General features: G+C 41.9%; 1 protein-coding gene across 5 annotated transcripts; it reads right to left on the reverse strand.

The window, feature by feature from the left end:
* Window positions 1-10,026: 10,026 nt before the first annotated feature.
* Window positions 10,027-20,381, reverse strand: FAM111A (FAM111 trypsin like peptidase A). Of its 5 annotated transcripts, none has more exons than XM_085010046.1 (3): window positions 20,318-20,381; window positions 17,793-17,876; window positions 10,027-14,855 (listed from the first exon to the last, which is right to left on the reverse strand). In XM_085010046.1, the coding sequence occupies exons 2-3, from the start codon at window positions 17,808-17,810 to the stop codon at window positions 13,056-13,058; spliced, it is 1,818 nt and encodes a 605-aa protein (XP_084866172.1). In that variant the 5' UTR covers window positions 17,811-17,876; window positions 20,318-20,381; the 3' UTR covers window positions 10,027-13,055. The 5 variants fall into 5 exon arrangements, 4 of the variants coding, with proteins under 4 accessions (XP_084866172.1, XP_084866173.1, XP_020940361.2 ...); XR_014836584.1 differs by lacking the exon at window positions 17,793-17,876 and having other exon boundaries at window positions 12,556-12,690; window positions 14,730-14,855; XM_085010047.1 differs by lacking the exon at window positions 17,793-17,876.
* Between the last annotated feature and the right edge of the window lie 5,124 nt (window positions 20,382-25,505).

Below are 25,505 nucleotides of genomic sequence, written 5' to 3' on the forward strand. Positions count from 1 at the left end.
TACCACTGAGCCACAATGGGAACTCCTTCATTATGTATCTTTTTTCCATTCTTTTACTTTTTTTTTTTTTTTTTAATTGTTATGGCCTCATCTGAGGCATATGGATGTTCCTGGGTCAGGGATTGAATCTGGAACCGCAGCTGTGATCTACACTGCAGTCGTGAACTATGCCACAGCTCTAGCAACACCAGATCCTTTAATACACTGCTCTTGGCTGGGGATCAAACCCAAGCCTCTGCAGCAACCTGAGCCTCTGCAGTTGTATTCTTACCCCATTGTACCACAGCAGGAACTCCATTCTTTCACTTTCAATCTGTCTGTACTGTTAGATTTGAACTGAGTTTTTTGGTAGACAGTTTGTAGCTGGGTCATGTTTTAATCTACTCTGCCAATCTCTTCACTTTAATTGGTGTATTTAAACCATTTACATTTATGGTAACTATTGATGTGTTAAGGCTTACGTCTGCCAGGTTTTTTGTCTTCTGTTTACTCCCTCTGTTTTCCTTCTTCTGCAGGTTACTTGCACATTTTTAAGATTCCACTTTGACTTCTGTATAGTGTTTTTCACTGTTTATCTTTGAATAACTTGCTTAGAGGTTGCTTTAGGCATTACGCAATATATTTACAACATCACAATCTACTAATGTAGTCATTTTAACAGTTCAAGTGAAGTATGGAAACCTTACTTCCCTTTGCTTCTTTTCATTCTCTCTCTCATTTGTAAATGCCTTCAGGATTTCCTCTATATACCTTTAAGGCCACATCAGACAGTGTCATGTTCTGTTGACTGATCATTATTCTGCAGTTACTTGGCTCTATTCATTTTCCTACAGTGCTATGTATTGCATGCTGACTGTGATATGAAGAATCCTCTAAAGTTAGGCAAATCAGATCAGAGAGTACTTGACTCCTGTTTTCAAATAGGTAGTCATCCGAGTCGTTGTTACTTAACAAGTTTGACTACTTTAACTGTAGTGCAGCTGTTCATCAGTTTCCCAAGGCAAAGAGGGTGGTAGATTATATTTCCCAAAAATGGCCTCAACAATATTTCTGGTCCCTTGTGCTCTTCCGGAATATTGTCATTCCTTTACAAAGAGGTTCCATCTGTAGCATCCTTAGCTGCCTGTCCGATAGACCACCACCATGGAAGAGCCACTGTCTGACTTTCATGAATAGGTCCAAAAAATGATAAAAGTATAAAAAGGATTTTGACTTTTAAGAAGAAGCAGCCTATGCCTTTAGCTCAGCACAGCTAAAAACTCTGGAAAACCATGAGAAGACTCTGAAATTTGGAGGACAGGCAGATCACTTAGGGACCTTGGGACCCAAGGAATAAAATGGCGTTGAGTACCCTAGTTTTCTTTTTGCCTCATATAACCCGGACTTGGAATGCTGGAAGCCAGCAACTGGGGAATGCCATGGGCAGAGACCCAAAATAAAACAAAACAAAAGAACACAATACAACATGAAAAGCTTATTCCCTGTAACCAAAAAAAAAAAAAAAAAAAAAAACCCAAAAACCAAAAAACAAAACAAAACAAACAAAAAAAACCCAAAGAAAGGGGTAGCACAGCAAAATTGAAAACTTTTAAATAATAACCTCTCTACTCAAGCCAAACAGCACAGAAAAATTGTGGTTCCCATCCTGACCTATGCCAGCAAAGGCTGAGTGGGGAACCTACATCCTTGCCAGGCTGTCATGAGGCACCCCAACCCTACCACATCTGTTTTTTCCTAGACCCTGCCCTATGTCTATCCCTTTGATGATTTTTAAATTTGATACATTTTATTTTGGGGGCAGTTTTACATTTATAGAACCTTTTAGTGGAAAGTACATAGTTCCCATATGTCCCCTCAGAGCTCCACCCTAATATTAATATCTAGTGTTAGAGTGATGTTTTTGCTAGCAGTTGCTGAGAAATATTGATACATCATTATTAACTAAAGTCTACATTTCACATTAAGGTTCACTCTTGGTTTTTAAATTCTTTGACATAGAACCCGTAGACCACAGGTAGTGGTATCTCATTGCTATTTTAAGTCACAGTTTTCTAATGACATATGACACTGAGCATCTTTTCACCAGTTTATGTGCCATCTGTCTTTGGTGAGATGTCTGTGTAGGTCTTTGGCCCATCTTTTTTTTAATAGGGTTATTTGTTTTCTCATTGTTGAGTTTTAAGTGTTTTTGGTATTTTAAATGTCTTTTATCAGATGTGCCTTTCATGAATATTTTATCTCAATCTGTGACTTGTCTATTCCTTCTTTCTCTTTCTATCTGTCTCTGTCTCTCTCTGTCTCTTTCTCTTTAAAATAACTGGAGCTTGCCCCGTCTGGCCTGCTATAGGTGCCACAGGGCCCAAGGGGGACAGGAAGTGCCTTGTGTCCCAGTGCTTAGGCTGACATGGATTTTTCTCCAATCTTGCCATCACTTTCCTTGGCACTGTGTGGTGGTGGGGATGAGGTGGCTATCACTATCTTAACAGTGTGTTCCACAGAACAGAGTTTTAAATTTTACCAAGATCCAACACAATATTTTTTCTTTCATTGGTCATGCTTCTGTGCCAAACCCAAGGCCACCTAAATTTTCCTTTGTTACCTTCTAGGAATATTGTAGTTATGTATTCTACAGTTAGATCTTTGATTCATTTTGAGTTAATTTTTGTGAAAAGTATGTCGTCTATCTCTAGGTTTGTTTGTTTGTTTGTTTGTTTTTTGGCATGGGGATGTCTAGCACCATGTCTGGAACAGAGCATTTTTGCTCCATCCTATTGCTTTTGTTCCTTCTTCAAAGATTAGTTGTCTGTGTTTTAGTGGATATATTCCTGGGCTCTGTTCCATTATTCTACTTGCTTATTCTTTTACTGATACAGCTCTGTCTTGATTATTGCAGCTTTGCAATAATAAGCAGTAGAGTAGTGACAGCCCCCCAACTTTGTTCTTTATTATTGTGTTGACTATTCTCTTGCCTTTCCTTATAAACCTTAGTATCAAAATGTTGATAGTCACAAAATAACTTGCTGGGATTTTAATTAGGATTACACTGATGATAGATCAAGTAGAAAAGAACTGACAATGTAACAACAGTTACATCCCTGACTGGATTAAGATGACCTGACTTCAGTCTGTTGGTCAGAAGATAGGATGCCCCCCAAAAAAATCCCAGGGAGGAAGTAGGGGATAAAATTTCCCCCAGAAGGGCAACTGTCACTTTATCATGTAAAATCCAAGAAGATGCCCAGGCTGGGGGATGGCTGAGCCATTTGTGTTTGCTAAAGACCTTTTTTTTTTTTTTTTGGTCTTTTTAGGTTGGCACCTGCGGCATGTGGAAGTTACTGGGCTAGGGGTCGAATTGGAGCTGTAGCTGCAAGAAACCACACTCACAGCAATGCCAGATCCTGAGCCGCCTCAGCGACCTACAGCACAACTCATGACAATGCTGGACCCTTAACCCACTGAGCAAGGCCATGGATCAAACCTGCCTCCTCATGGATACTAGTCAGGTTCGTTACCGCTGTGCCACCACGGGAAATCCTGCTAAAGACTTTTGATCTTTCCTATGTTAGTCAATGGTTCTGAGTTGAACAATTCCCAAAAGGGGCTGTCAGATGGAAGATCTGGAGGTCAGTTTCACCATCAGTTTGGCTACAAGTTAATGGCTGCCTTTGTTTAGAAGCTGTGCATTTTGTAGCTACATCCTGCAGGGGGCCATGTGGTGCTGGGTAAATGACCTCTCTGAGTGTTTCCCTGTCACCCTTCAGCCTTTAAGGAAGGCTGAGACTGACTTCTTTTTTCCTTTTGGGATTCTGTATTATCTTTGCTGGACTTTCCAGAGGGGATGAGAAATGGTTTGGGTACAATCTACAAACCCCTGTGAACTGGAGATTGGCACTTGCCTTCTGCTGCAAAGACCGAATCCTGAGCCACTGCACCTGCCAACCCTCAATACCCTCTGAAAGGAGCTCAGGGTGGAGATCAAGGGTGAGGCACTCTGTGCTCTGGGAAAACTGGCAGAGCAGGTCTTTAGGTAGTTAGATATTTTCAGAAGAAGATTTTATGAGCCTGATTCTTGCATCTCCTCATATCTAGAAAAGCACTAAAATCCTTCATGGTGACTTCTGCTCCTCATGACTAGCAGCGACCTTCTATAAAGTGTGTGTTTGGTTGCATGTACTCCCCCTTTAATCAAAATCACATATATCTGGATATTCCCTTCTACCACTTTGGAGCTATCAGAAATTCTGCCTCCCAGGCTATCATCCTCATTTTGTCCCAAATAAAACTTAACTCTCAACTTTTAGGTTGTGCATATTTTTCTAATTTATTTTTTATTAGGGCTTATTTGGTTTACAGTGTTGAGTCAATTTCTGCTGTACAACATAGTGATTCAGTCATACATATATATACACACTTTTTATTCATTATATTCCATCATATTCCATCCCAAGAGACTGGATATAGTTCCCTGTGCTGTAGAGTAGGACCTCATTGCTTATCCATTCCAAAGGTAATTGTTTGCATCTACTAACCCCAAATTTCCTGTCCATCCCACTCCCTCCTCCCTCCCCCTTGGCAACCACAAGTCTGTTCTCTATGGCTGTGAGGTTGTGCATATTGTTTAAGTCCACATCCCATGTGAAGCAGTTCCTGAATAGGAGAATCGAATCCCCTCTGGTGCTTATGAGATGGGGGTGCAGGCATACGACACATCAATTCCACAGCAGCAGGACATGGAGTCCATCCAAGGGGCCTCCTCCACAAGTTCATGTTGTTTCCTGCCCCCACCTCAAACCTTTCCTAAACCCCATCAAATGAACTAGGGGGCTTTCCTCCTGTAGGATCACAATGCAAACCAGAGGTTCCAACACAGGTGGACACCTAGGAGCCCAGGGAAGTGCAGGGTGATGGGGAAAGGATAGCTAGGGTGGAGAAGGGATGGTAATGGAGGTAGAGGAGGGAAGCTTAATTGTCAGTCTCTTTTCCTCTTCTGGCCCCTTGCTCCAGGGTCCTTGCCTGTGTACTCCTCAGTGTCTAGTGAGAACCAAGCTCAGGGGCCTCTCTCCACCTCCACACACACTGCCTCAGCTCCATCCCGCAGCTCTTGGTGTCTTTGACCCCTCCTGTGCCCAGAATCCTTTTCTCTCCCACGACCACAGGGCAAGGAAGTGACTTGGGTGTCTGAATTCAACAAGGCCATACGTTTCAGTCCCTACCCCCTGAAATTCCCAACATAGTCACACAAGGATTTTGCTCTTTGATCCCCCTGGAGGACAGAGAAGTCTCAGCTCCATCTCTAACTATCTTCACAAGCATCTGAGGTTAAGGTAGAGAGGAAAGGAGAGAGATGGACGTGACTACATGCATTTATTTTTGGTGTTGAGTGGTTTGGTGAGTAGTTTGGGGTCAACCAAATGAACATCTGTTTTTTGTTTACTCAAAGCTAGACACTAGATAGCAAGATCTCATTGATGACACCCTTGATTTCTGCCTTGGGGATCCCTTCACTCAGAAGCCAGAGCCACCTTGCTTTTGTGCTGGCCATGAGGCTTGCTGCCCCACTGTCATGAAAATATTCCTTCCTTCTCCTGCCCAGAGGAGAGTGAATGGTGTGAGGTGAGTAACAACAAGGAAAACTTTGGGTGGTTTGCTTTAATCCTACCCCTTGCCACCCAGATTCATTAACAAGTTAGGTTAGTGCAGGGTCAGGGGGCGGGGGGGGGGGGAGTGAAAGGACGACCTTAATCCTATCCCTCCCCCATCAGTTGGGTGAGTGCACTTGCTATCAAATCCCAGAGAATCTTCTTAAATCCTCAAACATATCCCACCAGAATCTTGTTTTTCTTCTTCCAAAATGTACTTGGAAATATTAATTGCTAGGCATCTAAGCATAGTATCATTTATTGCTAGAAATAAACAAGTTAAATGTACCCAACACTTTGCTTTCCAATTATTAAGTGAAAGATGAGAGACAAACATGACCTCTAATGATTGAAGGGACAGCTAAGCCACAGCAAAAATTTTTTCATCCTGGAGTCACATCTTCACAATTAATACAATAACAATCAAAAAACAAATTCTTTGTTTATTACTTTTCCCAATAGATGATATGATTTCCTGCATGACTTTTATATTATTGTTTGATTTATAAGGGGTATCAGAATTGTTCTGTGTCTTATTAGAAGTGGTGGTGGCAAGAGCATTTGCATGCGTTAAAACTCATAGGACTGTATGGCAGAAATATGAATGCATCTACCTGTATATAAACTAAGAAATATAAATGGAGGAGTTCCTACTTTTGGCTCAGCAGGTTAAGAACCTGACATAGTGTCTATGTGGATGCAGGTTCAATCCCTGGCCTTACTCGCTGGATTAAGGAACTGGCATGGCCGCAAGCTGCAACATGGATCATAGATGTGGCTCAGATTTGGTGTTGTTGTGGCTGTGGCGTAGGCCTCAGCTGCAGCTCCAGTTGGACCCCTGGCCCAGGAACTTGCATGTGCCGCAGGTGTGGCCATTTATAAAAAAAGAAGAAAAGAAGGAAAGGGAGGAAGGAAGGAAAGAAGGAAAGAAGGAAGGAAGAAAGACAAAAGGAAAGCCTGGAGAGAAATTGATAAAAAGTCAATGAAGTTGATCAGAGGTCAGACATCCCAAAGAGCAGCTGTCTTTTCTCCCATCTTTAGAATTCCCTGTCCCATTTTCCTTCCTCACTCCTATGATACCCACGGAGAACTCAAAAAGTATTAGATCTATGCTTTCTCAGACCTTAAAAAAATCTCCTAAACCAGCTAATATCAAGATCATTCAGGAGTTCCCGTTGTGGCTCAGGGGGTTAAGAACCAGACTAGTATCCATGAGGACACGGGATTGATCCCTGGCCTTGCTCAGTGCCTTAAGATCCAGTGTTGCTGTGAGCTTGGTGTAGGTCGAAGATGTGGATTTGAAGATTGGATCCTATGTTGCTGTGGCTGTGGTAGGCTGGCAGGTGCAGCTCCAGTTCAACCCCTAGCCTGGGAACATCCATTTGGCATGGGTGAGGCCCTAAAAAGCAAAAAAAAACAAAAACCAAAAAACAAAAAACATTTTGGAAGTCTAAAGGACAAGGAGAAAGGAATGGAGTCCCTCATTTAACACTTCCAAGAATCATCTTTCACTTTGGGAGACTAAACACAAGAGTTAGGAGTGAGGAGCATGAGCTCTGAGGCCGGATGCCTAAGGGCCTATCTCCAATTCTTAAAAGAGCTGTGCAAGCTTGGTTGAGTTCCTGAAGCTTAGCTTCAGTCTCCTCATCAGTAAAATGGGGATCCTGAATGTACCTATCTCATAGGGCTGAGGTAAGGATTTAGAGTTAACAGAAATAAAGCCCTTATGACTATATTTAACCTGTAAACATGCAATATAATTTCTTAGAATTAATTAGAAGTCAAGGCCCGGAGATTTTAAGTAATTTTTCCAAGGCATGTTGGACAGCCCAGTTTTCAGATTAATTCAAAATTCTTTCTGGCTGTTTTCAAAGGGTTTTCATGGGGAAGGCATGTGACAGAAAAGGAGATTGTGTGTCAGTGTGAAAGAGGGGAAGGGAGAAAATGAGAAAATAAATGTTTTGGAAAAGAAGCCAAATGGAAGGAGAAAAGAGAAATGAAAGTCCGTGTTTAAAGCTTTTGTGAGCTCACCTGGAATTTTCATGTGGAAAATAAGCAATGACAGAAAAGAGCTGGGCTGCACAAAAGATCAAAAGGGAATAGGAAAAAAACCTTTTTTTCCTGTGTCCAAATTTAGCCTGATTTCTTTTTGTCTTTTGTCTTTTTTTTAGGGCCTCACCTGCAGCATATGGAGGTTCCTTGGCTAGGGGTCGAATCAGAGCTGTAACTGCTGGCTTATGCCAGAGCCACAGCGACGTGGGATCCGAGCATGGTCTGCAACCTTCACCGCAGCTCATTGCAACAGCGGATCCTCAACCCACTGAGCAAGGCCAGAGATTGAACCGGCCTCCTCATGGATGCTAGTCAGGTTCGTTAACCACTGAGCCACAATGGGAAATCCCAGCCTGATTTTTAACTTGTTCTTTCTCTATGATGGCATCCAATATTAAACATGGCAGAATATTTCAGATGGATGGTGATAGGATTTATGTATAGGATAATTTATTTGCCAGGCATAGTGAATGCACAGCTGACTTGCAATTAGCAAAGTTGTAACATACACTTTATAGTAAGCACTATGTTACAACCTTGCTAAATGATAATGTATGCATATATGTGCATGTGGTGTGTGTGTTCTCACACATGCATGTATGCAGGCTGGCTACCTATTGTCAATTTAGCAGCACCAACACCTCCTTATAAAGCTGAGAACAATTTTTCCCAGAATCCCTGTGTGTTCTGCGTTAGCATTCGTCTATTGAAAAACTCCTAAGAAATTTGGAAGACCAGGGAGTTGTTCTTTTTTTGGAAGACTGTGGCAGTCAGGACTGTGTAATATCTCCAGCAGCTCTTGTTTGTAGGTTGCATCTGATGCAGCAACTTTGCAACCTGTCTGTAAGTTACCACTTCACTATGGTAACAAGACAGGCACCCTCTCAGATGTTCCCACATCAATCAGCAGCTTCTCTTCCCCTTTCCAATACTTTAAGCCAACATCCTCTGGCTGCAGTTTTACAGATCTTCTCTTCCCCTGCTCTTTCCATTCTCATCTAAGCCCTAAGTCCTAGGTAAGTCCTTTATTCTTGTATATTTGTAGTGGCTTTATTCTCCTGGCAGAATCCAGGCTGATAGTATAATTATATATACATATGCTAGATCACCCAAGACAGCCCCAATTTTCTGAACCCCCTGAAATATACCAGGCCTTTTGACAGTATTACTATGTCTAAAATTAAAAACAAAACAAAACAAAACAAAACTGACAATACCAAATTCTGGTGAAGATGTGAAGCAATATGAACTTCCATTTATTGTTGGTGGGAATGTGAAATGGTTACAGCCATCTTGGAAGAGAGTTTGGCAGATTCTTACAAAGTTAAACATCTTACCAGACTAACTCATAGAAATGGGTTACCAGGGCCTGTGAGGTAGGGGAAATGGTAAAATATTGGTCAAAGAGTACAAACTCAGCTATAAAATGAGTAAGTTCTGGGGATCTAATGTACACCTTGGTGACTATAATTAACAATATATTATACTCTTGAAAGTTGTTAAAAAAGTAGATTTTTTAAAAATGTTTTTCTTTAAATTTTTCAGGGCCACAGCTGCGGCATATGGAAGTTTGCAGGCTAGGAGTGGAATCAGAGCAGCAGCTGCTGGCCTACAACACAGCCACAGCAACATCAGATCAGAGCCACGTCTGCAACCTACACCACTGCTCTCAGCAATGCTGGATCCTTAACCCACTGACCTGGGCCAGGGATTGAACCCACATCCTCATGGATACTGGTCGAGTTGCTTTCCACGGAGCCATACTTGGAACTCCAAAAGAGTAGATCTTAAATATTTTCACCACAAAAGGAAACAATAATTATGTGAGAGGATATGAATATTAACTCATTTTATTATGGTAATCATTTTGCAATGTATAAAGTATCAAATCATCACACTGTACGCCTTAAAATAATATATGTTACATAGCAATAATATCGCAATAGGAGTTCCCGTCATGGCGCAGTGGGTTAAGAATCCAACTTCAGAGCCTCAGGTTACGGCAGAGCTAAGGGTCTGATCCCCAGCCCAGTGCAGTGGGTAAAGGACATGGTGTTGCTGCAGCTGCAGGGTAAATTGCAGCTGTGGCTTGGATTCAATCCCTGGCCTGGGAACTTCCACATGCCATGAGAGTGGCCATAAAATAAAAAATTTAAAAAAAAATCAGAGTAAAGTTAGGGGGGAAAAAACCCAAAAACATAATATTACCATACAGTCCAATCATCACTCCCAGGAATTTCACCATTGAGTTGAAAAGTGATGTCCATACACAAATTGGTACACAAATGCTTAGAGCAGCTTTAGATGATCACCCCAAACAGGAAGCAACAAGGTATCTTTTTAAAAAAATTTTATTGAAGTATAGTTGATTTGTAATGTTGTATTAGCTTTAGGATTGCAGCAAAGTGAATCAGCTATGCATATACATATATCCACTCTTTTTTCCCATATGTTATTACAGACCATTGAGCAGACCTCCCTGTGCCATACAGTAACTCGTTAATTATCTATTCCAGGTATAGTAGTGTATATGTGACAATCCTACCCTCCTAGTTTATCCCTTCTACCCTCCCACACAGTTGACCCCTGGTAACCCTAAATGTGATATTGAAATCTGTGAAGTCACAAATCCTTCCTTCCTTTTTTTTTTTTGTTTGTTTGTTTGGTTGGTTGGTTGGTTGGTTGGTTGCTTTCTAGGGCCACACCTGCAGCATATGGAAGATCCCAGGCTAGGGGTCAAATCGGAGCTGGATCTGCGCCGTATGCAGTAGCCAAAGCAATGCAGGATCCGAGCCACCTCTGCTACTTATATCACAGCTTACAGCCATGCCAGTTCCTTAACCCACTGAGCAAAGCCAGGGATCGAACCCACATCCTCATGGATACTAGTTGGGCTCTTACCACTGAGCCACTTGGAACTTCCTTAAAGATATCTTTCAAATGGCAAATAAGTAAACAAAGGTGGTATATCCATACAATGGGCTATTACTCAGTGATAAAAGGTAATGAGCTAGCTAACCATGAAAACACACAGAGGAAATTTAATCGTGTATTTCTAAGTGTGTTGGGAAGCTGGAGCTGGTAGAATCGAGAAGAGGCATGTGAGGACCTGCTGAATGAGGGGCACAAACCAGCCATACAGGGTCAGCAGGTAGCCTCCTCAGCATCCAAGCTCCCACTGCGGGGAAGGGAAGTGAAGCCCATGGGATTTTTGGGATCAAAGGCATTAGTTTCAATATAGCCATATGAAGGAAACAGAATCACTAACAGATCCTAGAAGGTGGGGTGAGGAGCAATATGCCAGGTTTGGCAGGGCTGTCCTCCATCCCAAATTATGAGTGAGTAGGAGACAGGAGAGTAGGGTAGCAAACATCTAGTCCTTCTAAAGTGGTTGAGGCAAAGGCTGTTATATATTGAAAACTGCCCCCTGTCCCCGAAGGGCGGGGGGGAGACTGAAGAAAGACGCCAGTCACTCCAAAGTGGTGGGTTTAATAAGCATGGGAATTTACACCTATGTCTGGAGTGATCACAAGACAGATCTCTCCACCCTCCCACCAGAATCTATTTTTTAATTGAAATATAGTTGATTTACAAACTGTTAGTTTCTGGTGTACGGCAAAGTTGTTCAGCTATTTTTTTCAGATAATTTTCCGTTATAGGTTCATACAAGACAGTGAATATAATTCCCTGTGCTAGCTAGTAAATCCTTGTTGCTTATCTGTTTTATGTATAGCGATTTGTATCTGTTAATCTCCCAATTTGTCCCTCCCTTCCTCCCTTTCCCCTTTAGTAACCACAGTTTGTTTTCTATGTCTGTGAGTCTATCATGTACATAGATTCATTTGTGTTATTATTCAGCTTCCACATATAAGTGATATCCTATAGTATTTTAAAGATAAAGTATTTTCAAGGTATTGCATGGCATTTTAAAGTGAAGGAACAGCTCTCACCATGGGAACAGTAGGTAATGTGTACATTCCAAGGACAGAAGAGTCCAACTCAAGGGTCAGTGGGTGGTCCGTCCTCTTGATGACCTCCTCCAACACTGCACCCCTTGTGACCAGCTCTTACAATCTCACGCGCCCTCCTCTTCCGCAATATGCCCTGAGTGGTCAACAAGAGATGTCACCAGTTTTGAGGGGGCTCGTCGGATGGCTCTCTGGCTGTACCGGAGGCAGATATCACAGCAACAATATAGGCATGTGCAAGAGAACACACAGATTAAGATGATTCCCCAGACAGGTAACAATTTTCTCCACCAAGAGCACCATGAGCTGAATCATTGATTAAGTCCCCTAGGCTGAGGGTGGGATCATTCAGGATATTCACTTGTGTCCTCCTGTGATTTAATAAAGACGACCCATTCATAGACCCATCAGGTATGAAAACACAACAATCTGCTTGGGTAACAGCAAAGATACTTCCTTGTGAGGCAGCAGTAATGTCCAAAGCCATCCCATTTTGGAGCTTTTCTCATCAGAGACATTTCCACGTGCAGCAAAGACACGCTTTGTCATCATTTAAGTCTTGTTGGGTATATTTAGTAAAGACTTCTATGTGGGCTAGAATGTCTCCATGTAGAATGATTCCAAAGTAAATTATGTAAGTACTCCAAGAGTATTCATATAAGGAAGGGGAGCATAACTCCCCACTCCTTACCCGTGGGTTATGCAAAATGAATTACTGCAAAGAGTACCCTGTAGAAAGGATGGGGAAAAGAGTAACTTTATAGTACCGAAACCTGATAAATACTACTTTAGCTCTGAATTTGGGGACGCACATATACCAACAGTTTTAGTAATAGGAGGATTTTGGAAATTCTAAAAAATTTTATTTGAGATAATTTCTAACTGAGCATTTAGATACTTGGTTAAGATTAACTCTAGCTCTAAGTTTTGCTATTGATGAACCCACACATTTTCTAAGCACTTACTTTCCATGTACCAGACATTGTAGATAATGAGTTGAACAAGTCTTGGATCATGCTTAAGTAACTGAACTTGGGGGAGATAAAGAAGACGGAAAAAAAAAAAAAAGAAACAATGGTTACATTATTCTTATTGTCATAAAACTGATTATTAATCTTATCTTTCTTTACATTGCTTGACATTAAAACAGGGATACTAACTCACCTCATAAAGTTGTTAAAACTAGTTTCTTCCTGTGCTTAGAAAAATACTCAGAACATAGGAAGTGGTCCATACTATTAATTATTATTATTATTTATGAGATTGACCATTTTGGAATTTAGAAAGCTATCATCATTGCCCATGGAATAATAATTCCATGGGCAATACCTTTAAAGCTGGTAAATAGACTGAATTCTCTCTCTTCTCCATTCTAAACACTCACAATTTCTACTTCCTATGGATTTACAGATAGTGTTTCATACCACCTTCCATGATTTTGTTTAATATGAGAGAGGATAGATTTCAGGGTAGAGCCAAATTCAATGATGCTGGAAGTCCCCTTCTGGTACTCATAAGAAAAGCCAGCAGTGAGCATGGCCACCAATGAAACCTCCGAATCAAACACTGGGGAGCCCGAAGACCCAACGTAAAAAGAGGTGTTACTGGTAACTCCCTCAGGGTTGGGAACTATCTCCTGGAAACTTTTCTGAGTGTGCATATGGATATACCGCATGTCATAACCACGACCCTCTGCTTCTCCAGCCGGAGGTTGTTCCTGATCCTCTTCTTGCCGACCATGAGAGATCACAGCACAAGCATCCGTAGTTTTTGCCTCTCCGTCAGGATGGCCAATCATGTATACCAACCCCTTAGGTGGTTCAGGATCACTTTGCGCTATTTCATTATATAATCCCACAGGTACCTGTTGTCCATTTGTCTTCAGTTTCAGAACAACATAATCAAGATTTGCATCAAATATCTCAAACCAAGGTTCAATGCAAAAGGACTTCTGTTTTTCTTCTCCAGCCTTTTCATAAACAAAAGTCACCCTTACACATTGACTAATTATGTTTTCCCACTTAGTTTCGTCTATTTCTTCTCTCACAATTTCATTTATTACATGCAGACAAGTGAAAATGTACAACTCTCTAAAGACAAAGCAAGTGGCTGAACCCTTTTCTCCTCTGTTGTCCCATGAGAGGTACCCAACCGACTCACTGCGATGACAAAGAAGTCTGTGTACTCTAACCAAAGTAGAGTTTTTGGTCAGGTTCCCAAAGTCTGTTTTATGTGATTCAAATAATTTTTTCCCCTTTCCTCTTTCCATAGATTTCTTAAAGCTTTCTCTAATTTTATCACGTTCTTTTTTCAAACTAGGGTACCGGTCTGCAATTGTTTCTTTCAACACACGGGGGTTTATTTTCTGTGACTCAGAATTCCGAGTGGCATCTGCCCCAGTGCCCACTTTTCTGTCAAACTCAACCTGAAAGGACTTGCCCTCTAAGTCATCAACCAATCGTGAGCTTTCTAAAACTACGTTCAGTTTTTCAATGAGTTTCCAATTATCATTCTTCAGGATGGAAAGAAATCTGCCATCCTCACACAGAGCACTCTTAATGCTTTTTCCTTTAAAAGCATAGACACAGAGGCGGTTCCCTTCTTTGCGAAGCATCCCGCATTTGACAATCTTTCTCTTAGTCTTCCCAACTGCATGAATATAAAATTTGACACAGTCAGTAGATGCATTGTTATGCTGGCCAACAACACACTTCTCTTCCTGGTTCTCTTCCTGGTTCTCTTCCTGGTTCTCTTCCTGATTCTCTTCCTGGTTCTCTTCTTGATCTTCTTCCTGATTCTCTTCTGTCTGCTGACTTTGACTTTTAGCAAAGTCAATTTTCACATGGCAGCTTTTGGGAAAACACCTGATGGGCATGCTAAGGTTTAAGTATCCTTCAATCCCTTCTGTGCCACATACCAGCATTTCTTGGCCTGAATGAGTTTTTATCTCGTCTGTGACAGCCTTGAGTTTCTGGAGTGCCATATACAAGGTCTCGCCATCTTTAGAACTGACCTCGTATGGCCTATTTTTGTGTGTTCTACTGTTTACAGCAAAATGAACATAAATTACCTTGTTCTGGGACACAGTTTGGTCTTTGGGTCCTTCAGCCTGGGTGCTAGGTATACTCTCTGAAATATTTCTTGAGTCCATCTTCATTGGAGAAGTACTGCAATTATTCTGTTGGTTTTCATTGACCTAAACATAAAACATTAAATACTTTAAAACTATGAATGCAACCTTAGTTTCTTGTTTCTCTTTTTAGCATGCCTTTCACAAAATTTATCTAGGAAACTCAGAACCAATCTCAAAAAGGCCAGGGAATATAATTAAATCAGAATTCGAGCTGGGATCCAAAATATAAACTGAGTTTCTTATTTCATTAATCAGATAAGCTTTTAAAACTGCCACGCTGGTGCATCCTTTTTTTTTTTTCCCCCTGAGAAATATAAGGAAATAAACAACTTTTTTCCAGCTGCATTAGAAACACAGGTTCTTCTGTTAGCGCTGTTACAGTGTTACTTAAAGTCTTGCTTACTATTTTCAGCTCTAAAATATTTATTTTTTTCAAGCAAAGTGATGGACTGCACCAAAAATCTGTTCTTAAAGCACCAAACTCCGCAAGAATAAGTAACCATGGTTTACTATCAGGCATTAAATGTTGAAAAAAATCATTAGATGATCATTTGGACATAATAATATAGTTATTTCTAATAATAAAAACCTTGATTCGCCCAGCATCTATTAGGCAAGGAACACTAATTATTTCCTCTATTGTAGCTATTAATCCCCAAATCCTACGAAATGAGGAGGAACAAATGTGGCCTCTCTGTCTTTTCAATAGAAAAACTGAGACACAGAAACTTTTTCCTGTAGGTGCCCATCCTAGGGTCACATAACAACCAATAAATGAACTCTGGTATCAGAACTCCAGTATTTTTTCCATTTCAATTTATCCTCTTTTTTGTAAGTTTCATGCCCATGATTCCTATTTTTATAGGGCATTATTTTAAAAACCAGAGGCTGGTCAGGGGTGAGGAATTACATGAGAAGGAGTAATCCAAAGGCAAAATTCAATAAAAAATTTCAGAGCTTCTGGAGTTCCCACTGGGGCTCTGCAGAAATGAAACTGACTAGTATCCATGAGGATGCAGATTCAATCCCTGGCCTCAGTCAGTGGGTTAAGGATCAGGCATTGCCATGAGCTGTAGTATAGGTGGCAGATGCTGCTTGGATCCCACATTGCAGGCCAGCAGCCGTAGCTCTCATTCGACCCCTAGCCTGGGAACTTTCATAGTTACCTGTGGCCTAAAGGAAAGAAAAGAAAGAGAAAAAAAAAAAATTTAAGAGCATCCAGTTCCTATGTGTAAAAGATACACTTTTCTCAAGTTATATCATCATGGCCTGGGTGTCAAGAGACATGGGTTCACGTGCCAGCAATGCCATTTGCTCTAATGGGACTAACAATGCCAGGATTGCTGTAAAGATTAAGTGTAACATCATGTGTGACAACACCAAGCACACTGACTGGCACATTAATAGGTAAACTTTTATTTTCCTTCTTTAGTAATGGTACTAATATTTTGGATCCCAAAAAATCAGAACAGGTTTCCACTGTGGTACAGTGGGTTAATGATCCGGCTTGTCTCTGTGGTATTGCCTGTTCCATCCCTGGCCTGGGACAGTGGGTTAAGGATCTGGCATTGCTGTGTAGGTGTGCAGATGCAGATCAGATGTGATGCCCGGCCCGGGAACTTCCCAAAGCTGAGTGTGCAGCAGAAAAAACAAAAACAAAACCAAAAAGCCAAAAAAGGAACAAAAGGTGGTATAAATATACTCTGGGCATACACTCACTCTCAAAATGGATCCCTTACTGCTGTCAGAAATATGCTTGTTGTATACCCCATCAGAGCGCCGTAATGGATTTCTGATTAGTCAAAAGATTTTTAGGCAGATTTAGACACTTTCTTTCAAAAGGGGATGGGGGGAGTACACATTTATCAGCTCGCTCGGTCATGGAGTATGACAGAGGAAACCAGATCTTGGCTTTTCTAGATATTTGGCTGTTCCAGTTAGAACAAGTATAAAAGAAAAGTTAAAGTCTCTTTTCTTTTCCTTTTTTTTTTTTTTTTTTTGACCACACCCACAGCACGTGGAAGTTCCCAGGCCAGGGATGGAACCCACACTACAGCAGTAACCCAAGCCATAGCAGAGACAACCCTGGATCCTTAACACCCTGAGCCACCAGGGGACTCCTAAAGTTGCATTCCCGAATGCTTACTATTTCTTGGTCTACTTGTTGATTAATTAAGTACAAGAAAGTAAAACAGAAAGGGGTGGACCATATCAATCGAGGAGGAGGAAGAAGAAAGTCAGACCTAGAACTAAGCCAGGTGAATGGAGTATACAGAGTGAGGGGCAGAGTTAGTTCCAGCCCACAAGCAGCCAGAATTCTCTCTTTCTCTTTTTTTAAGCGTTTTAGACTCAGTAAAGGAGATGGTGGTTTGATATGATAATAGAGCCCCGACGTCATGTCAGGAAGCTTAAGTCCAAGTCTTCATTCCACTTGTGCCATACACGACAATTCACTTCTCTCTCCTCAGAAACCAACTGAGGATGGTAAAATTCTCCCTGCCTGCCTAACAAGATTATGGTAAGAATAAACATTTAAAACATTGTTTTATAAATTAAAATTTATAATTTTACAATTACAATTTTATAAATTATAAATAAACCACTATGCAAAGGTAGGTTATTATTGCTATTGAATAGACCAGCCATGTGTGGGAAGGTATATATTGGCATGCTACGAAAGAGCACTGATTTTGTTTTTATTCCAGATGAAATATGTTACATTTGATTTTTTGTTCTTATTCAGGAAGTGTTACAATAGCTCTTTATTAAAGTCTTTTGATAGTTATCGCCAAGGTTTTTATTAAAACTCCTACCACCATGCTACTAAAATAAAAATCATAAAATGGATGAGACAGACTTTATTTACTATTCCCTACATACAATGAGGTCATTTCTTGGCAAGAAGAACCGTGAAGTCCAGTGCCAAGGATGGCAAAGTCTAATATTGGTAGATGCCATAAATAGTATTTACAAACCTTATCTTAGAAAAGTAACAGTCACCTGTATTATTCTTTTCATCTGAGTTCATCTGTGACCTGGGCTCCTTAGCACTCATGATGGCTCAAAGATGAACAGACAATCCAGCTGAAGCACAAATTTCAAAAAGGGTCACGCTGGAGTTCCCGTCGTGACTCAGTGCTTAACGAATCTGACTAGGAACCATGAGGTTGTGGGTTCGATCCCTGACCTTGCTTAGTGGGTTAAGGATCCCGAGTTGCCGTGAGCCATGGTGTAGGTTGCAGATGCGGCTTGGATTCCGCGTTGCTGTGGCTCTGGCATAGGCCAGTGCTACAGCTCCAATTCGACCCCTAGCCTGGGAACCTCCATATGCCACGGGAGCAGCCCAAGAAATGGCAAAAAGACAAAAAAAAAGAAAAAGTGTCACATTATAGCAGTATCTTTATAGCTATCATTTCTTGTACAAAGGATAACATTAGCGGGGACCCTTAGCCCATCTTTCCTGCTCAGCTCCAGCCTAACTTTCCCCAGCCAGCTTATCCACTAATTATAATGCCCCAAACAATAAAAGTTCCTTTTTATAGAGCAGTATACCAAATACTTTACAAAAGTTATCTTGGATTGCCAATGCCTACACTTACCACATAGTTATATCTGCATTTTGCAGATGGGGAAAGAATAACTCAGAGAAAACAGGTGACCTGCGCAAGGCATACATGGAATTCAAATGCAGGTAAAAATACTCTGTGGATGGATTTTCGGTTGCAGTTTTCAAAAGTGTGTCCTAGCTACACTGATGTTATTTATAGTCTGGCCTCCACTGACGATGAAGATGAGAAGAGGGCATAATAATAGGGAAACAGATGGAGAAAAAAATGGGGTAATGCCAGGAAGACAAAATAAAACGAAAGTCCACCTGGGAAGACAGCGAGAAACTTTAGCTGCAACTTGAGTTTTTTGTTTGAAAAGCTACTTCCCTATCTATCTTCCCTCTGATGTCTCCCCAGAAGAGAATGAACAATGCACATAAAACAGTGAAATCTTTAATAGTGGTAAGGTAAACACCACTAGAAGGAAAACCATGGAGGGTAGTAGCCATCTGTCTTCAGAATCCCAACATCTAACACAAAGCCTGGCACAGGGCAAGCCCCGCTGCAAAAATATATTTACAAAGATACATTTAATGAATGAATAAACTGCGCATATGAAGGAATAGGCCTGGTTACTAATTGCTTTTCATAAACCACCTCATGTAATTCTTATAACCCTGTGAGACAGGTATTATTAGTCCCGTTTCACTGAAAAAGACTTTGAACACCCAGATAAATCACATGATGTACTCAAGGTCACAAAGCCCCAGAGAGCCTATTTTTGATGACTTTTGATTATGAAGATTTTCAAATAGAAAAGAAAAAGAAAATAGTATAATGAGCCTCCATGCACTTATCATATACGGCAATGCACTCATTTTTTGCAAACTTATTTACATCCTCTTTTTATTTCATGCCATTATTTCACAGTTAGGGACACCATGACATTGTAACCCTGATTATCACTTTCACCTCTAAAAATGTTGGACTTTTTTCCTATATCATCCCAATACTGATTTATTTAGACCAAGATCCAAGTACATAAGTTGTTTTTAATTATCATCTTGAGTCTCTTCTATTCTAGAAAAAGCACTGATTTTTTGAAGAGAACAGAAAAGTCGTAGATTGTTCACCTACTCTGTTGCTTCTTCTGGTTGTTGTTTTAAGTTCTAGCCCCTGCATTTCTTGTCAAGAAGCAGTCATAAAGACTATGCTTCCTTTGAATAGAGGGATATTTATTATTATTATTATTATTATTATTTTACTTTGCGTATTTCTCAAATTCACTTCTTGACTGTTTTTACATATATATCCATGACATATGATTATATAATATAATCATATTCTCATTATTATTATAATGAGAAAAATGTAATACTTTAAAAATAAAGACTAGATCCAGAAGAAAAAAAAAAGACTATGCTTATTCACTTCACTATTGCGCAGTGGAGCAGGCTTCATCATTTACTGGAAATGAGCTAGTCAGGAAACTCTTCAGCCTCTCTGAGCCTTAGCGTCCCCTTTGTAAAATAAGGGATTCTCTCCCTCCTCTCTCTCCCCTTCCTCCCTCCCTCTCCCTCCCTCCTGCTCTCCTCCTCCCCCCCCCCACTTCTCTCCTAGTCCTTTTTCCGTATCCCTCCCTCTCTCCTCCTCTCTCTCCCTCCTCCTCTTCTCCCTCTTCCCCATCCCCCTTTTCCCTCTTCTCTGGCCTCTGCTGGCCAGAACCTAGCCTGGCCAGTGGTGGAGGGGCAGTGATCAGGTCGCCTCTGACCCTAGGCTACGTCCAAGTTGACCACCCCTCCCAGCATGCAACAAAATAAGAAGCTACAGAAATAAAAATCCTGTGCTTCTTCAGCCCCCCCAGTTGGAGGGCACGGTCTGGCCCAGGCCTGGAACCCCAGTCCCTTCCCTTCCCAGCCCCCAGGGCTGGCGCATACCAGCCTGCCCACTGCTTGCCTGCTCCAGGTCACAGCTCACCTTGGCTGCTGCCAGCGCCCAGCCCAAGTGGCTTCTTATTTAGGCGAAAGTCTCTCAACTCTGCAGATTACTGGCCTCTCCCACTCCCGTTTTAAACAGGAAAGGAGGAAGGTGGAGCTAAGGCTTGAAAAGATTGCCTGACTTCTGAGAAGTACAGCTCAGCTCGCCCTTGGGGGAATTTCTCTTTTTCACTCCTCCCAGCTTCTTCCTTCCTAAGCCGCCACACCCTACCACCCTCGCAGCTTTAGCTGTGATGGCTACAATTCTTTGGACAACTGGGGAATTGGGAACCTGACTGTTGGGGGCCTCCAGAGGGGGCATATTCCATGCTCTGTTTGTTTCAGATGGTCCCTCCAGGCTGAAACAAAACCTTTTGAATGTCTGGTCCCCAGGACCAGCTTGAGAAACAGAGCCATCAGAACCTGTGTCTGTTCTCTTCCCTATGAGTTTTCCTTTACACAAGTACAATGACGGTGGCGAGGAGAGAGACACACTTCAGTGTTGCTAGTAAGGCAGATTTTCACAAAGCACAATCACAAGAGCTTTACCCTGACAGTGATACCGGAAAGATGATACCGGAATCTGGGTTCTTGTTCACTGCAGCTGAAGAATGAACTCCAGGAACACACAGGCAGCAAACAAGCAAAGTCTTTATGAAAGGAAAGCAAACAGCTCCCAGGGCTTCTGGGAGCCGGGAGAAGAGCCCCCCTTTCTCTATTGTCCTATAAGGGGTTTTTATCTCTTAAAGGTGGGGAGGGTACCAAGGTGGGGTCCAGAGAGATGTGGGTTTTTTCTCCCATTGGCCTTGCTCAATTACCCATATCAGTCCTTGTCCAATAGGGTCTTAGGTGTGGAAATGTCCTGTAAGTCTCATAGTTTCTTTGCTCTTTTCTTCCCATAAACTGAGTCACAGGGGATTAGGGATTAATGTCCATCTGGGTATAGGTGCACTTCCTATAGTAAACAAGGCCTGTGGGGACATTACTCCCTGGAGCCCTTAAGCCACAAATGTTAATAAGTGGCCATGTCTAAGAATGCATCAAAGCCCATGTTCCTACACTGACTACCTGAGTTAATATTCTGTCTCAATAGGTTCCCAGGAGCCCTACAGAGAGACAGGTACATTTTTCAGTTCCTCCATTTGTAATTCAAAACATTTGGCCCAGGAGTTCTCTTTGTGGCTCAGCAGGTTAAGAATCTGACTAGTATGCATGAGGGTGCTGATTTGATCCCTGGCCCTGCTCAGTGAGTTCAGGATCTGGTGTTACTGCCAGCTGAGGCATAGGTTATAGTAGCACCTCTGATCTGGTGTTGCTGTGGCTGTGGCGTAGGCCAGCAGCTGCAGCTCTGATTTGACCCCTAGCCTGGAAACTTCTATATGGTGCAGGTGCAGCCACTAAAAAAAAAAAAAAAAAAAAAAAAAAAAAAAAAATTGGCCCAGACCAGCCATTTCCCAACTTTACTGTCTAGAAGAAACACTTGGGAAAGTCTTCAAAAAATGTAGATTCTCAGAGCCCACTCAATATGCTATAGTTCAACAGGTCCGAGGTGAGGCCTGGTAATCTGCACCTTTTAAAAATCACTCTGGGAGTTCCCCTGGTGGTGCAGCAGGTTAAGTATCTTGCATTGTCACTGCAGTGGTTCTGGTTACTGCTGTGGCACAGGTTTGATCCCCAGCCTGGGAACTTCTAAATGCCCTGGCATGGCCAAAAAAAAAAAAAAAAATCAGATTAAAAAAGAAGTTTAATTAGGTCCCATTTGTTCATCTTTGCTTTTGCTCCCTTCGTCTTAGGAGACAGATCTATCTGTCTGTCTATCTGTCTATCTATCTATCTATCTATCTGTCTATCTATCTATCTATCTATCTACCTATCGCTACAATTTATGTAGGTTAGACCAACTTTAGAGCCAATTGCTAATCAACAATCATTGCATGTTCTCTATGCCAGGCTCTGTTCTATGCACTTTTTACAATTTTTAAATAATCACGACACCTTTGTGAATTGGGGCCGAGGGGGAACCTGGGCCCTAGGTTTTAGCCTCTAGAATTTGCTTCCTTTCCAGTGGTTAGATCCGTGTCTGTGACACCAGACCACCTCAGCTCTTCCCTGCCCCGCTCTACTTAACATCCCATAGCCCTACCCTTACCTCTAAGATACTCTGGAGGCGTCAGCACTGCTGACTCAACAGATCACAGAAATGAGATAACGCCCACTGCTCCCCAACAGGAAAGTCCCAGGCTGAGTGCCAGCAGCAAAGTGTTTCTTCATTGCGGGTGGAGTCCCGAGCGCTGCCTGCAGATGGCGCCAGAGGATGAACTGGGAGGGCGAGCAGAGCTGGGGTGGGGACTGACATTTCTCAGGCCAGGTGGCAGCCGGAGATGGAGGTGGTTTCGCCAATCCTCAGGTCTCTGGGGCAGAGTTTGAAGCCTTTGGAAAGCTGCTTTTCCCTTGCTGGGTGTGGAAGAGATTAGCAGAGAGCTGGGAAGTTGGAGATCTGCTAGGTCTTTCTCGCTCGCTCTTCCAAGATCCATCTCTTGTTCTGAAGGTGCTAGAACTGAGATTGGCTTGGCCTTTTGGGGACTGCTTCACTGCCTTTTCATTTTAATAATGACCTGCCTCACCTTCCCTGGGTAAAGAAAGTCTCAAATGCCTTTTTCTCCATCACTAGTGATACCATGGATTATTGTAAAAGTGTAAAGGGGATTCTTGGCTCATGGTTAAGTAGTCTGCTTTTATTAACCTAGCTGCCAAGTTGTCTGGCCCTGAAAAGGAAAGAGTAGGCTGATTCCTTAAATATATTTAAATTATTTCTCTTGTATATAAATACATGCTACCATTAGGAAGGTTTTTTTTCCCTCCCTCATTAAACTTTGTTGTAATGGGTCCAAAATTCTGTGACAGATTTTTGGTGAAGTTGTTTCCATTAAAAAGTACTGATTTGGGGAGTTCCCACTGCGGTGCAGTGGAAATGAATCCAACTAGTTTCCATGAGGATGCAGGATCCGGCATTGCTGTGAGCTGTGGTGTAGGGTGCAGATGCGGCTCAGATCCTGTGTTGCTGTAGCGGTGGTGTAGGCTGGCAGCTGCAGTTGCAGCTGCAGCTCTGCTTCGCCCCCTAGCCTGGGAACTTTCATATGCTGTCAGTGTGGCCCTAAAAAGCAAAAAAAAAAAAAAAAATTACTGATTTTAAAAACTAGTAACTTAAAGCTGCCACACACAAAATAAATGGCCCACAAAACATAAACTTTAGCTTTTCTTCCTAGTCTTTTTTGTTATTTTGTTTGTTTTTTGTTTGTTTGTGTTTTTGTTTTTGGCTGTGCCCCAGACATCCAGAAGTTCCCAGGCCACAGCAGTGACATCACTGGATCCTTAATCATTTGGCCACCATGGAACTCCCTTTCCTAGTCTTTTTATAGTAAAGCAATAGCTGAAAGCACACTGCAGTGCCGAAGCCAATAGCAGGCACTTTCTGAAATTAATGTATTTTACCCTCCCTCTACTCCTTTGCTGGCAATAGAGGACATAGTTGAACCACACAATTGGACTGATAGAATAATTAGCCAGATTTTGTTTTGAGTGGCTGTCCATCTGTGTAACTAACCTTCACAATAAACAAACAAAAAGGGCTGAAGCCAGTGTGTCCAGTGAGGATGGATGGGCCTTGTATAGCTTCAGCAAGATGTCAACCAGTCTCTGATTTTTTTCTTCCTGGCTGGCCTTTCCAAGGTTGGATGAAGCCCAGGAGGATCAAGCAGCAAAGACAGAATGGAGAGTGCTGGGGTAGCCTGAGCCTGGGGCCTCATCTTTAGCTGATTTGGATGGTTCCAGTACAGTTTTCTGTTGAGATAGAGGTCCCACGAATATGCTTTATGGGGTAGTTCTTACTCAGCTGTCATTGACCTGTGTCTAAGACTCCCCCAGGGTCTATGTGTCTGATTCCTGTACATTCCAATGATAAGCTACACCTACAATATCAGTGGAGAATGTGTTTTACTGTAACCACTGAGAACCACTGTTTGTCTGGCCCATCTGTTGGACCCATCTTTGGTTCAGAGAGATGGGGCAGTGATCTGCCTTACCTTGATGGGCAGGCAAGCTCAAGCAGTGGCATATGACAAGGCTCTTAGAATGGACTGAGAGAGGCAGCCTACATGTACGTACTATTTTAAAAAATAAATCTGAGGATCTGATTCACCTAATTTGGAACTTCCAAGAATCATCTGCAGTGGAAATTTAGTTGGAGCATCAGGATCAAGTGATTTGAAAACTTTGAGTGTTGGGTGGAGCAGGGTTTGACAAGAAGGCCCACAGCCTTATGAAAATGTCTAAGGGTATCCTTTTGTTGCATAATTGTTCCCTTCCCCCCCCCCCCACTAAAACAGGAAATGTCAACCCACATTGTCTGGTAGAGAAAGAATGAGTTAAAGGTTGAGAGAAGGCCCTAATTCCCTGTTACTCAGGCACTAATCAAGAAAGAAGGCTTGTTTCTTGGACTTCCCGTGTGGCTCACAAGAAAGAAGGCTTGTCTTTTGCATAAGCAAAGCCTTTAGGCTCTTGGATTGTAAATAATTATAATCTCATATATATCTCACATATTAGTATTATAGAAGACTACGATCACATTTTTCTCATTAATTGCAGATCTCTGCAAATTTTCTTGGTAATTGGCAAATTGTCTTTGTCCTGCCCACCCCCCCAAATTTCTTGACCTTTCAATTATAAGATTTCTTTTCATTTTTCTGTAGCAAATATCATCTTGTAGAAAAAAAAATGATACTCAGGATGATATAACTTTCTCCAGAGAGACTTTACCATTCATTCTGGGAGGTGGCTGGGTGGGGGAGTCACTGGCCTGACCTCGGTCAGGTCATCTCAACTTAGTTGGGATTGAGAATGATTTTTAGTTGACTTGTGTCCCTGTGAAGGCTGGGATAATAGAGGGGTGCTGTTCTTACCCCTAACATGCAACATTTTGTTCCCTTTCAAAATCCTGTGTATTTAGGGAGTTCCCGTTTTGGTGCAGTGGAAACACATGCAACTAGTATCCATAAGGATGTGGGTTCAGTCCCTGGCCTCACTCAGTGGGTTGGGGATCCCATGTTGCTGTGGCTGTGGCTGTGGCCTAGGTTGGAAGCTACAGCTCCAATTTGACCTCTAGCCTGGGAACTTCCATATGCCCTGGGTGC

This window comes from Sus scrofa, chromosome 2, assembly GCF_054392235.1.
Source record: "Sus scrofa isolate SSC_HxYL_T2T_F1_AM1 chromosome 2, Sscrofa_HxYL_maternal_Yorkshire_Landrace_v2.0, whole genome shotgun sequence".
Classification (NCBI taxonomy): Eukaryota; Metazoa; Chordata; class Mammalia; order Artiodactyla; family Suidae; genus Sus; species Sus scrofa.